The following is a 15,320-nucleotide window of genomic DNA, read 5'->3' as shown; positions in this document are numbered from 1 at the left end:
GAGTGGAATTCACAGACATACTTAGATCTAGAGTGTGTTAGCCCCCTCACTTTCCTTCTCACTGACTTAGGGCAAGCTATCCTGACTGCTTCTGCTGCCTTGGTTTCCTCACTTGTAAAATGGTAGTAACTATACCTTATGGTGTGATATTAAATAAGAGCTGTGTAAGATACCTGGCATTTAAAGTAGGTCTTCCAAAATGTCAGCCTTCTTCCTGTCTAATTTAATAACATCAGGTCAGCATGCTTTAAATTCTTTTACACTTAAAAATATATTCTAGTCTCTACTTGTGGGTAATTCTAAAACTAGGATTTTATTCTATCAGGTTTGCCTCTTCATTGTGTAAAAGGATATTTTAAAATAAGGCATTGAAAGAAATAGGCTAACTGATAAATAATAGCAATATATTAGAAGATGTTTTTAAAACAACAGACCAATTAAATACTTTTTCCGTTCTCCATAGTCTGGGAAAACCTCCCTCACAGATTTTTAGGAACAACGGGTCTTGAGTTGGATTTTTCTTCATGTTGTGTAGGGAATGACCTAAGGTGTTATATATAGATTCCTGGATTCTACCTCAGACCCTGGATCCAGTCATTGGGAAACCCAGCCATCTTTAGGCTTCAAAAACTCTCCAAATGATTCTTAAAGTCTCTTTCATTGGAGAGCCTTTGTTCTAAAATATATTGAACAGAATGACACAATTAATATAATCCTTATTTATTAAAGAATTTCATTGTTTGAGGAAAAATTACCTGTTTACTAAGTCAGAGTTGGGGGATTGTATGACCCCATTCTCTCCTAAGACCCCAAGAATCCTCATACATTTCTAAGGGCCACCTTGTGTGCATGTGGCTTACTGGCCTGTGAGGCACGTCACACTTCTGCATGCATTTTGCTAGACTATATTTTTGAACCTCAGAAATACTGATTATTCTAGCAAGCAGAGAATTTTTTAGGTATATGTACTTACTTTTTGTTAAGATAGTAAATGACAAATTCCAGGCAGCAGACAAAACTTCAAGGGGTTTTGCAAACACCTACAACTTTATTCAGGAAGCTGTGGTGATTCTTTGTCCCACAGGAATAATTTTTAAGAGCTAAACATAAGCTAGGCCATAACCCAAAGGCACAAAGTCTATAAGAAAATTTGAGGGGCAGTGGTTTCTATTTTAATACTTTCAAACTCAGTTTCAGACAAACTGTTAGAAATGTCCACTCTTAACTGGTGCAGCCTGGAAAACATCTACTCCCATTGCCTCTCTTGATTACTCACTTTATATGAGAGGTGAACACAGTTGATACCTTATTATTGACAAATCGTTTTTTTCATTTTATTACTTGACCATGATTTGAGAAATGCAAATGAGAAATATAAAGCTATTTCATCAGAATAGTAACAGCACTAATAATTCTCTTGAAACTTTTAGTGCCTAGATAGTAAGTGATATCAGGCTTTGATAGATCATCTTCCCCACTGGGTGTTGGCCACATCAATAACTGAGACAGTAACTGTCATGAAATTAGAGCAAAAATAAAGAAGTAGATTAATTTTCTAAAGATGGCATATATCAAACAATCCAGGATCTCAGTTTTATATGAAAAATTATTATTCTGATTATTATTTGTAAGTCATACACACTCTGCATGCCCTACGGTGGAAATTAGGGACGAAGGAAGAATTACAAATTCAAAAGCATAATCAGGTTACAAACAATACATGAAGTGTGAATGCAGATTGACTTTGCATTCCCAGGAAGAAAAACGATATCTAATTTAAATGAAAAATCGGGGAGATGTTTTGTATTATGTATAATGTTAAGGCCCAACTGAAAAAACTAAACACAGACAGCAAAGAATTCAAACTCTCTGAGCACAAGACGTGAATGAACTGTCTCACATAATCTTTAAAACCAGGTTGTTGCTATTTTTAAGAAAAAGAAAAGAAATCCACCTCTGCAAAGGGTAAAAAGAAAGAAACAGGAGAATTAATTAACATAAATTCTCTATTCTATAAAGTCATAAAAACGTTAGTATAAAATGTATAAGGCTTCCTTAATTGAAATTTTACAGTCTCTTTTGGGAACAGTGCTCTTTGAGCTACACTTGAAGTAACAATATTTTTATTTATCGCCACAGCTTCTACTTTACTTTCTACTTTTTTTTTTTTGAGTTTCATTTTGTACGTTTTCTTGAACTCCTCAGTTTCTCTTTTCAGCAGCAGTATCCTCCATGGTTGCTGTCCCCAACATCTCCCCCTGCCGCCCCCCACCCCCCTATCTCCCAGGAGTGGTATTTGGTTTTTGTTTTGCCACTGAAGCGTTTTGCACGTAGCGAGATGAAGTATTTTGTTGCTTGAAATCAGTTCAAGTGTTGAACCAAACAAAACACGTTTCCCCAGCAGGAAGCTGGCCATGTATTTCCATGGCACCAGCATCCACCCAGTCCTTTGCACTCTGACACCTGAGCTCACCTGTGTGCAGCCAGTGGGGTGCCTGTGCGAGTCTCTCATGTCCTTTCAGTTCTGGTTGCCCCCTTAGACCTGACATTGGAGGCTCCTGGCCTGGGTGAGGCAGTAACCTTCCCATGGCTCTCTGACTGTCCTTCCTTTCCTTTCTTCAGTGAGCCTGGATGGTTAGTCCTGCCCAGGTATTCTCGTCAACGGCTCCTCCACCTCTCTCCCCCCGCCCCTCTCCCTTCACCTCCTAAGTGTCCTCATGTAGTCTCATGGTTTTAAATTCCATCTTTTTTGCTGCCAACCCCAAAACGTATGATCTAAACTTAGATTCTAAACTTAGATGTCTCCCTACTGTTTCCAACTGCCTACTTTGATCTCCTGTGGATGTCTAATGTCTCAAAACTAACTTGTCTCAAACCACATTCCTGACTCTCCCAGCTACCTGCCCCTCTCAGTTCTCTACATTTCAGCAAACAGCAACTCCATCTTGCCAGCTACTCGTGCTGGAAACCCGGATGTTATACCTACACACCTACACCCAGTTCATGGGCAAATGTATCTCAAGTTTGACCTCCACTGCTACTGTCTTATTCCAAAGCATCCTAATCTCTTCTATGGCTTATTGCAATAGCCTCATCCCTGATATTCCTGTTTCTACAATTGACATGCCCCCCCCCCCCAGCCTATTCTAAACACCACTGCCAGTGCGATCCTGTTAAAACATAAACCAGATCACATCACTCCTCCACTCAGAATCCTCCCATAGCTCCCATCATGCAAAGAAAAAGCAAAGTCTTTATAGTGATCTATGGAGGTGCCCCCACTCTGACATTTTCCCACCACTTTCCCCAGCTTACTCCACTCCAGGCACACCTCAGTATTTCAGTCTCATCTTGTACCTTTGAACTTTTTCTTCCCACTGCCTAAGTGCTCCTTCCTGAATGTCATCATATCTCACTGCCATTCCTCTTTCCTGTCTCTGCTCAAGTGTTATTTTCTCAATAGCCCCCCATCTCAGATCTTACTAGCACCTGCCGCCCTCACAGTCCCCACTCCACTGCGCATGTTTCTCTGTAGCACCCACCACCCATTCACATCCTGCACAGGGTATTTGTTTACATCCGAGTCTCTTTCCCTGCAAGAATGTAACCACCCTTCAGCAGAGGTTCTGGCGCCCAAGCTGGCCCTACGTGCTTCCTCACCTTCCTCTCCCTCCCTTTAGGAAGGCTTCCTGTTTCCTCCAGGTGAGCCTGTCCCGATGCTGTGGTGGAGGGTCACTAGCTCCAGGGCACAGTGATGCCTTCCTGGCCTTCCAGGCTCACATCCTGACATCTTCTGTGAAGTTTTGTGCATCCAGTCCAGTAATCAGAACTGGGCCCAGACTTCAACCCTCAGGCTGAGTCATCATGTTCTCAGGCTGCCATGGCTGCTGTTATTCCATCTAACATCGGTCACTGGGCCAAGACTGGCTGTTTTCTGCCAAGTTAAAAACCAACCAAATACTGCATTGGGTAATTGCGTTTGGGTTTTTGTTGTTGTTTTAGATTTTTTTACATTAGACATTATATCTGAAACCTTAAATAATGCAAGTTCCTTGGAATACCACTTTTTTAAAAATGTTCTCAGTCGCTGAAACTGGTTTGGCTCAGTGGATAGAGCGTCGGCCTGTGGACTGAAAGGTCCCGGGTTCAATTCCGGTCAGGGGCATGTACCTTGTTTGCAGGTACATACTCGGTGGGAGGTGTGCAGGAGGCAGCTGATCGATGTTTCTCTCTCATCGATGTTTCTAGCTCTCTATCCCTCTCCCTTCCTCTCTGTGAAATATCAATAAAATATATTTTTTAAAAAAAATGTTCTCAGTCATCAGAACAAAACAAAACAAAAAAACCCATAGCTGTCACTAGGCGTCAGTGGAATGGGCATCTGTGAAGATTATTCATCATAACTTTAGTAGCCCCTCCTTCTCCATCTCTGAGAGATATTTTAGCTTATTCATCATTTTAATGAATATGTTTAGGCCTAGATACTGCCCATTGTTAAATGTATATATTTGAATTTTTCTTTTTATAAAGATCTAAATGTGCAGTAAACTCTAAGCAGAATGCACAGTAGGGGGAAAAATGCCTTTCCGTGAATAATTAGAATTTATATATCCCCTAAAAAAAAGAATAAAAGTTTATGCCATTAGAAACCTGGCAAGAAAATAACAAGACAGAGGGGGAAGTATTATGAAAACAACCCTTTTGCCAAGCAGTTTGTAAAGTATACTGTTAAATTCAGAGATTTGGGTGGAGGGCAGGGAACAAGCTATCATTTGCAATGACATTCTATCACTACAACGTCCTCTGTCTGAGGCTGACTGACAGCTCACAAACACGTTTCCAAAGAAACAAAGTAGAGAGAGAAGCATCCTATGGAAGGAGAAGATGAAGTTACTCATTTCAGGGAGGGCTGGAGGGCAGGCAGAGAAAGACAGGAATGACATGTATCTAGAGTGAACCTGGAATTAACGACACGCACCTCAGGGCCGTAATTTATTTCATCCCAACTTGTGTCTGTGTTCATGCTTCCCCGGAGTAGTGCTAAACCCAGACATGGGACTCAACCCCGTCATTCAGGCACATCGCAGTGATCTAGAGGCTGTGCCCGGCTGCAGGCAGAGGGTGGGTGGCTCCCAGGCAGCACCAGGCAGCCTCCTTGCCTTTCTCGAGTTGCCCTCCATTTTGTATGATTGCTACCCTAATCACATTGCAGCTGTGTCCTGCAGAGATAGAACATTTCATTTTCTTGACCTGCAATGTGAAATGAGTTAAAAGTAAGTGCTAAAGAATGATAATACTGAGGTTATGCTGGCTGCATAGCAATGTGCTTGCCTGCTTCCTATAGGGAATGAAAGGCTGCAGGGGCGAGCTCTTTTTCTGACCCGAAGATGTATAGAGTCATTCACCAGTTCTCACAGGACACAGGCCAAAGGCTAAAGGAACACACACTAGTTGCCTGGTTAACAGAAGCAAATGCATGACCATTATCAGGACAAACTCTTACTGAATGTTTACAATGTATGGGTTGTAGCCATGTATGTTTATATTATAATTTTCTGAGCTAAATTAAGGTTTTCTAAAAAAAAAAAAAAAAAAAAAAAAAAAGTTCCTTTCCCAAGTGTTGTATTTGCTGGCATAATTTGGTTACAAAAAAACTTAGTGAATCATCTATGTAGAAAATATATTTGGAGAACTTGCAATCTATAACTAGGTTTGTAAGATGCATGGAATGAGTCCCAATATGCCAACATTTGGAAGAATAAAACTAATTTTATTTTATTATTTTTAAGTTAAGATTTTGTAATTGGATAGAAAAATCAAAATTAGAAACATTGAACCTTTTTTCAATTTTGTGAATTTGAAATACGTTATTTTTACATGGATTGCTTTTTTAACTTTTCATTTATCCTTTTATAACATACACATTTTTTAATTCTCACGTGAAGGTATGTTTTTAGTTTATTTTAGAGAGAAAAGTAGGGAAAGAGAGAGGAGAAACTTTGATGTGAGAAATAAACATCATCTGTTGCCCCCCGCATGTGCCCTGACTAGGTATTAAACCTGCAACCTTTTGGTGTACAGGATTATGCTTCAATCAACTGAGCTACCCAGCCAGGGTCATGACATACACGTTTTATCTTTAAATTTTTCCCAGCAACGTATTTAGTGGAACAATGTCCTCCAAATCTACCACTTGGTTGTATGTTCCAGTGGCATATTGGAGTAGTATACTTAAGATTGTAATTATAATAAAAGGAGAAAACATTAATGGTTTCAAGGTTTATCTAGAAACTAGTTTGAGAGATATTCATTCAAACAAAATAACAGGACATCCTTCGGAAGTGGTCAGAAATAAAAATGACCTATCAAGAATTACCCAGAATGTTTTGCATTTAATAAGGTGTCAGTTGTACAGCACTGCTGTCCGTATGATTGTTACTTTGATTGGAATGTGCACACGGAGTGAAACTCAGATGACCATGGCCTCTGTGCACTTCGTGTTTCTCCCTGACCTTGACTTCTGCAGTCAGATGGCCACAGCTATGTTCAGGCTGCAGAATCATCTATAAAGTCTTAATGTGGATGCCTTTTGAAAGAAACGTTGTTAGTATGTTCCCAATGGAAACAGATGAAAAATTATAGCTTGACACTTCCTACTTCTCTGACATGACTCATCTTAGAATAAACCCATTCTAGAATGCACCAGACACAACGAGAGTTAAGGTTTTCAAGAGCCAGTTGAAGTATGAATGGAAAACACAATGAAAGGGTAGAAAGGGGTGGTACCAACATTCAATTTTAATTACATTTTTACCAATGAAACAAGAAGAAAATTCTAAGGTGAGAAATTTGAACATATGACTTTCCTCCTTTCAGGATGATTTGTCAACCTAGTGAGGGTGACATGATGGCTCAGATGCTGAGCACTATCTCGTTCTGATTAAAAAGGTAGAAGCCCTTAAAAAAAATGGATTCTGTTTAGTGAATTGAACATTACCTTCCTAATATTTTTCATCCTGAGCTCATTTAGCAGAGGAAATGGATATTTCATCTGACGTTGATATGACATTCCATCACATTATACCATAAACAGGACAAACGGTGTTTTGGAAATGAGAAAGCAGGAGAGCTAAGACAGCCGCTACTGTAAGGCTTTGGTTATCTCATTTCAACAGATATTAAATGTGGGTGCCAGTAGTGTGATCATCAGCTGCTTCCTACGTTGTATAAATTGCTTAGAAGGAGTCTTTTGCCTACCAGATGTGACCTAGATTTAGATTTCCAAAGACAGAGGGGAAAAATCTCTATTGTGTTAAAAAACAACAATTGCTGGTAAAATGCATGGTAAATGAGCTTATCTCACTTTTCCAGGTGTTTGGGTTAATATGTTATAGAATTACTGCTTCATTTATGAAAAATAATTGAGGAAACTATTCCAGCAAATCAAATTTGGATAAAGGCTTAGGATAGCAATTGTGTTGTTAGCAAGTTTTAAAATGGCAGAAAGAGCAGGGAGCCAATAGAGATAATAAAAATACAAAAAAACTGTTTGAGAAGAGTTTCTTATAAAAGGGTCAGTTCTGGGTGTGCTCTCCAGCTCATGTTATAATTTAGTAAAATATTGAAGAACAATGTGAACAATTACACTCCTTCCAGTGATTTTGAAAGCTGTTGAAAAAGTCAAAGCTTGTCTGTCTGCAGGCTCTGATAAGTCTTATTACTGTGTTACATGCAGAAAAAAAAATTTAATGTAACCTCTCTATTCTCTCTTACTCACTCTCTTTTCTTTCTCATTTCCTTTCATCTTTAGGAGCTGCTACTCCAAAACCTGTCCCAGAACCTGAGGAACCAACAGACCATACAGTTAAAATTGCTGGAGTCATCGCTGGCATCTTGCTGTTCGTTATTATATTTCTTGGAGTTGTGTTGGTAATGAAGAAAAGGTGAGCTCCCCACTATTGCTACAGATGTGGTGCTATTCCATTGTTGCCAAGTTACTTCATTTGTATAAAAATGGTCAGTTATTGAATTGGCTTTGATGACCAAGACACATCTGTGACTCTGATTGTTGACATTTTTCATCATGTAGCATTCAAGGTTATGGGACAACATTTAGAATAAATGGTTACTTTGTATGAATATGCAAAGCAAATCATGCCAAGTTAACATAAAAATCGTGTGTTTTCCCACAAGTCAGTATGTAAAGCTCTGCAGAATCTTTAAAGACATTTATTCACCAGGAAATGGTTAGTACTTATTTTTGATGTGCTAACATATTTGATGTTCTTTGGGATATGAGAAAGAAGGCTTCCTAATCATTATAATGAAGATGAGGATGACAGTATGGAGCCCATGTTATGTGCAGGCACCATGCTCGGGGGTTAATCAGCACGACACTGTATATAACACCCCATGAGAAAGAGACTCTCAAAGAACAGCCTGGCAGAAACACAGGGCATAACGTGGTTAAGGACAAGAACTAGAGCACATGGCATGTTATGAAACTGCACTGTCTAGCCAAGGGGTGGTCTCAGGGAGGAGGAAAACAGATACGGCTATAGTAAGTGATCCTTACCTCTGATGCTTGAAAAATATACAGTGTCATCTGTTTTGTGAAAATAAGCTAAAACTTGTTTAATAATAATACAATGTTTAATTTATATAAAAATTATCAACATAAAAATATAGATGGTAAAGGAACTACTAGATAAATTTTCCCAAACAGGGAATACTCAGATCTTGTTTCTTTATAGTTTTAAAATAATTACAGAGTGGGAGTAAAGTCATGGATGGTTGGGGGTAAGGATGGGGAGGTTGGGAAAATGAGGTCTTGAAAGTCTTATCTGGTCATCTACGGAGGCTGGATATGGCCCTAAAATCAGCTGTTGGCCTTTAAGCAGGTAGTAGTTTGATATAATTTTTATCTTAGAAAGATCACTCTGATGGGTTGAGCACAGTGTGGGGGGAAAAGAACTAGAGTCAGAAAGACCAGTTGAATGAAGAGGGGGCAACTTTAGAAAAATTAGGAGAGAAGGTAAGTTTCTGTAGCCATCTGGAAGCAGAAGCTGAGGGAGATGGAATAATGCAGAAAGAATCTAGTTTACTGTGACCAAAATGTGAAATATAAAAAATAGAACATATTTGGGGAATGAAAATGGAGAGTTCATCATTGCACTTTGTAAAGTTCACTCTCCCTGTAAAATCGTGGACATACCCACTAGGCCACTGGATATGCTGGTGTGAACTAGGATATCCAGTTGCCATAGTTAAAGTTACCGACATGTCCTGGAGTGGAAGCCATAGGTTTGGATGAGGTCACTCAAAGGTAAGTGTAGAGTGAGAAGAAGGAAGTCAAGGAAGAAGATAAAACCTTGGGTAACAGCAGTATTTAAGGGGTAAGTTAGTATCCAAATATATACATACGTATGCTTCTTTTTTTACTTCTTCCTTATTTGATAGTCAGGCCTCAAGACAAAATATTGCTCTCTCACAGCTATTTTTATCACTAATGGGTCCCCATCACTTGAACTCTTCCTTTCGACTTGTCATACATCTCTATTCCTTTCTCTCTTTTTTTCACATCATTTTATTTCTCTTCTTATTTTTAATTCTTTTTTCCTTTTCATTTCACTTCTCTGTACCTCTTTTCTTTACACTTCTTTTCTTCTTTTTTGGCTATTTATCTCTTTATTTCTTCCTCCCATGTCTTTTTCTTTTTTATTTTTTTTCTATTTTACTTCTGTCTTACCTCTCATATTTTTTCTCCTGGATGTACTTCATCTCTCTCCACCTTGATGTTTAAGTACATCATACCAGTGGTCTGTACTGTTGGGTGTAGGATTTTTTTAGTATGATTCTGTATAAATTCTGAGCAACACTAGGCCTTCTATGCCTGCATATTAAAATTAAACATTTTGGAGAGATTTATATCAGTTGTGAAAATATGTGGAGTTTTGTGTCATCTGGCAAGCAGTTGCCCTTGTGACCTTAGCTAAATGTGAACTCACCCTCCCAGGGTCTATCTCTGCTGGGTCTCTCAGGTAGTCATGGAGGTGATGTCATAAATTATGTATTTGAAGATATTGCCTATGGTAACATATGCCCTTGATACAATTTTAGACTAAATACCAATAACTCGTATTAAATTTACATGATTATTTACTACGTAATAATCTTAAAAGGGTTGTTTTCACAGCATGTGCCACTTTTGTATTTGCTTTTTTTTTAAATATAGAATATGTTCTTTGTAAGGCAATATACTGCACCTATAAGTACAAAACTTATATGATTTAGATCTGAACAGTCATGTTGTACAAACTATCATATTTAACAGAAATTCTTAAAATTCCCAATTGTTCAGGGTTTTACCCAAAAATGTTTTAAAAGTTCTGTTTTTAAACATAATAGTTAAAACATGATATTAATCATGGATAAGTTGCTGGAGTGTTATTGATATGTAATAAGCTGCATGGTTTGGTTATCAGAAACACTGAATATATTTTTTATTGAGGAACACTTGACATCTAACATTTTATAGTTTCAGTAAAGCATACATTACAAAATGATCACCACAATATAGCTAGTAACTGTCTATTACCAATTACATAGTTACAAAAAAATTTTTTGTTGTGATGAGGACTTTTGAGATGTACTCTCTCAACAATTTTTAATTATGCAATGCAGTATTATTACCTTAAGTCACCATGCTGTACATTACATTCCCATGACTTATCTACTTTATAGCTGGAAGTTTACACCTTTTGACCTCCTTCCCTCATTTCAGCCGCCTCCCCACCCCCTCACCCCCGACCCCAAGAGGAACACTGAGTCCAGACCTGGAATTCCTAGATCTGTATGTTAACTAACTGTGATTCTGAACTTCTCTGGGCCTTAGTTTCCTCATTTGTAAATTGAGAGATTTGCACTATATGATCTCTGAAGTCCCTCCCAATTTCAAAGTATCAGGTTTTCTATTATGTAGCAGCCTATGGTGACAGTACTATACATTTGCTATTCTAGAAGTACAGTGAGTGGCTCATTACTGTATTTCATTATTTAAACATACCCAGTGTTTTTTTCAAAGGCTCTCTTTGCTCAGTCAATTCAAGTCTAGAAGTGTTAGTTGAGTGGTTTATCTTTTAGCCACAAGGGAAGGAAAGAGAGGAAAGGAAAAGAATTATCTCAGGTGTGGGATTAAGTATAGTATTGGTCATTTTGCTGGTTAGAACCCAATGCTAATCCAACTTCGACTTCCAGTCCTGTGAGAGCTAGTTAGGCTGTTTTTCTTCTACCTACAGTACTGAGTCGGCCAGCACAAATATATGCCATTGGCATAAAGACAGACTGGGCCCAAGAGAAAGTATGAGTGAAACAAATTCATTCAAATTTCTTGAAATACAATTGGATGTCTTTCTGCTGAGGAAAAGTCAGTAGTTACTGTCTGTGTTTGTTAGCAGGCCAGGCCAGGTGGGCCTGAGATCTTGAGAGGAGGAACAGCAAATATTATTGGGAGGCATTTTCAATTATTAGCTTAACTAAGTCTGTGTTACCTTCTGAAAGACTAACCTCCTATAAAAAATAGTTGCTGGCCCATCCAATGTGGCTCTGTGATTCAGCATGGACCTATGAACCAAGAGGTTGCCAGTTTGATTCCTGGTCGGAGCACATGCCCAGGTTGCAGGCTTGATACCCAGTAAGGGGTGTGTAGGAGGCATCTAGTCAATGATGTTTCTCTCTTATCGATGTTTCTATCTCTCTATCCCTCGCCCCTCTCTCTCTAAAAATTAACAAAAACATATTTTAAAAAATAGTTGCTGAAGGGAGACCTCTAGTAAACATGGAAAATCTGTTCAACTCATACTAACTGATGGGATTCTTAGGCAATGATGACTAAAAACAGAAGTGACCATCAGTTATATTTAGCTAGAATGTTTTATAAACCTTTCACATATTAATGACTAGTTAATTTGTTTATAAATATTAATTCATTTGAGCCTTTCCTAGACTAATTTGAAATACTTTCCTTAAAAACTGATATAAAACCTTTACATTTATTACCTGTTTATTACCTAAGTAAAACAATTTTTTATTATATTTATCTTCCCCCAAAACATGCTTTCTTTTGAAGTGCAGTGTTTGATACCACAAGTGTTAAGAAAGGGTATGAGATGAATAAAAGCTTCATACATGACAATATACTCTCAAAATTAAATAAGTTGAGTAGGAGATACATAACTTTATCATGTTTCATCATATATTATTAAGATATCTACATTTTCAACAGTTTCCATAGCAATAATTTATCTCAATAACATGTTTGACAGAATTTAGCATATAAGCACCATCAATTTTATGCTGATAAATTATCTTTACTGTTCTAAAATTTCTTTAGATCTTTTAAAAATTTGAGAACATTTATATTAATTACAGTAAAATTCCAGTCTCAGCAGATGTGGTAAATAGAAATTACAGAAGTTGTGACTGGAAATAATCAAAGAGATATGCATTCATGGTCAAAAGAGCAAATGTTAGCTATTCAACTACATGAATGTTTGTTCTAGGTAAATATAACTATTTTAATTCTGAAGCACTATACCTCTACCTTCTTTCCACAACACTTTTTAACAGATGTATATTTGTCATTAAATGCAAATGCTGCATACCTCGTTAAATATTTAGTACCCATTATATTATATTTAAACAGTACTGGTACTTCCAAGAAAAAAAAAAAAAAAACCTCAGTAAAAATAGGAAGTATTTCTGAAGACATCATGAAACAAAAAGGATAAAAGAGAAACTGATGAAAGCCCTATTTTCAAAGAGATGCCTGCAGCATGTGGCTAGAGGCAAGCTACATTAAATGCAGTTCTCCCACTATACCTGTTTACCCCCGAGATAAGAATTTCTGTTCCACTCTATCCAAGTGTGCATTGTATGTAGAAAATATTTTAAGTCTGGAAGTTTTATTCAAAGTCACATTTTCAGAAACTGCATTAAGGAAAACAGACATTTCTTTGTGATTGTTATTTAGAATGTGTATACTTCATACGCAGCCATATAAATAATAGCCAGATCCCGAGACTGTTCTACTCTAGCGCATGCGTTGGCATGCATGAAACAGGAAATACGTACACACAAATGAACATGGATATGGCATACTAATCTGTCGACTAGCTCATGCCCTTCAGTTTTCTAGATGATGATTGAAACAACTTGTTGTACAGGTAAGTTAATCAAAATGACATTTTTAAGGTCTCCTCTAACCTGGACTTCATATGATTACCTGAATAGCTCCTACATGAGCCACTATTTTGGACTCCACCAAAAGGTTTAATTATATTCCATTAGACTGGTTCTTTGGGAACTCTTTATAAGGAAGGTTTTATTTTAAAAAGAGTATGTGGGGGGGGGGGGGCGGTTATAGGCACCAATGTTTTCATTTTACAGGAGGAAAATGTCAGAGAATGATAACGGAGCCACTTGGGCTTTAGAATCTTACAAACCTGGTTAGAATCCCAGCTTCTACTTGGTAGCAGTGCAAACTTAGATGAGAAATGTGACGATAATGTGTACTTCATAAGGAAAGCATGAATATTAAATGATATAACTCATGTACACAGTTGGTGCTTGATAAAGGATAGCTTAAGGCTCATTATTGGAGGTTGGGAAGTTCACGGTGACATAGGTAGTACACGCCGAGCCTGGATAAATCCAGGTGTGTCTGATAACCACCATGCAGTAAAACTTTGAGGTGCCTCTTGCTCTGTAACACTCAGATACCCTGTAATCAGTGGCGGGAAACACCATATACTCATCAGCTTGTTTCAGTTTACTTTGCTGTAAGCCTACCAATACTTGAAACTTTGCCAGCATGTTTTAATCTTCTTTTTGAGCTATCATTGGAGAATTAGCTAAATGAAAGCTTTTTCCACTTCCTTCTTCACAAAAGTGTTTTTTAAATACTTTCAAATATATGTACTTTGTGTATTCTTTGAATCGTAGCTTCACTTCAGATTGCTCACAGTAGTGAGGAGACTATCTTTGTCTGGTTTAGTGAGTGAGAGAACTTGGTGAAGTTTCCTCATGCGCTGTCAATCAATGGAGCCTTTGCTCTTCCCCTTCTGTCTCAGAGACAAATGCTAAAGCCTAGGTGAGAGGGGGCCCCGGAGGCAAATGCTTACATCCACACCTTGGCTCTGTGGCTCACTAGTTGTGTGACCCTGGGCAAGATACAGTTTTGTGGCCCTCATTTTCCCCAGGTGTATCAAGGGCATAATAATAGTATTTACCCCATAAGAGTATTAGAAGAAGATAATTAGTTATTACCATTGAGTTGCTGGTCCCGATAAACATTAACTACATTATTAATAATATTATTAACAAGCTATATTATTAATAAACATAATACATTAGTATTTGAGCTGTAGCTGACTCTAGTTTCAATGTGCATCACACGCATGCCTCCAAGTCCTGGTTTCCATGCAAGAAGAACTGCTCTTTGGCCACACGCACCCAGCAGTGTTCCTGAGGCAGAGGCTCCTACTCAGACCTGGGGACGGCTGGAATATGGGGAAAAATTCTCTGCAGAGAAGTACTAGTAAACCAAAGCCCCCTACCATGCGGGGAGACTTCCCTCTGTGCCCAAATTTTTCTGAGGGGGCATGGCCATGGCATTCAACTCAAATACTTTGGGCATCAAATCCCATCAGGCCCTGGCCAGGTGGATCAGTTGGTTGGAGTGGCATCCAGTACACCAAAAGTCTGTGGGCTGAATTCCTGGTCCAGGCACATACCTAGGTTTCAGGTTTGATCCCAGTCGGGGTGTGTATAGGAGGCAACCAATGTTTCTCTCTTACATTGATGTTTCTCTCTCTCTCTCTCTCTCTTCCTGCCTCTCTCTCTAAATCAATAAACATATCCTCTAGTGAGAATAAAAAATAAATAGAAAAAGTAAAGAAAGTATCAGACCCAGACCCAGTGAGGAGCCAAGTGGTCTCTTTCCAGGGGTCAGGAAAAAAGGGCAGCCTTGCTCTCTTTAGGGTGCTTACTAGGGCCATACATGTATGTGGACTCCCTGCTCAGCCAGCCATCCCAACCCCAGGTCAGAATAGGCCTCCAGAGCCTCTGGCAGTGGATCTTTTTGCCATGTGACCAGGCACCAGCTCTGAACCTGCTGGACCGTCACCAGCCATCTCAGGGCACAATTGTCCCATTGATTTCCGTTTTTAATGCCCTCTAACTTTCCAGCATAGCTCATTTTTATCCAGTATCCTTTAGTGTAGCTTACTAAAATGTTCTTTTGGTGTATCTTACCTCTGAAG

The 15,320-nt window shown here is 38.5% G+C and overlaps 1 protein-coding gene across 10 annotated transcripts in view; it reads left to right on the top strand.

Moving 5' to 3' along the window:
• The window catches only part of PTPRM (protein tyrosine phosphatase receptor type M), a 668,229-nt gene that overhangs the window by 459,397 nt on the left and 193,512 nt on the right, over nt 1–15,320 (top strand). For all 10 annotated transcript variants that reach the window (XM_080683128.1, XM_080683126.1, XM_080683127.1 and 7 more), the window contains one exon: nt 7,811–7,943. In XM_080683128.1, the coding sequence (XP_080539254.1) occupies nt 7,811–7,943 (133 nt within the window). The remainder of the gene's footprint in view (nt 1–7,810; nt 7,944–15,320) is intronic.

This window comes from Plecotus auritus (assembly GCF_963455305.1).
Source record: "Plecotus auritus genome assembly, chromosome: 8".
NCBI classification, from domain to species: domain Eukaryota; kingdom Metazoa; phylum Chordata; class Mammalia; order Chiroptera; family Vespertilionidae; genus Plecotus; species Plecotus auritus.
This window is presented reverse-complemented; position numbering and strand designations above follow the sequence as displayed.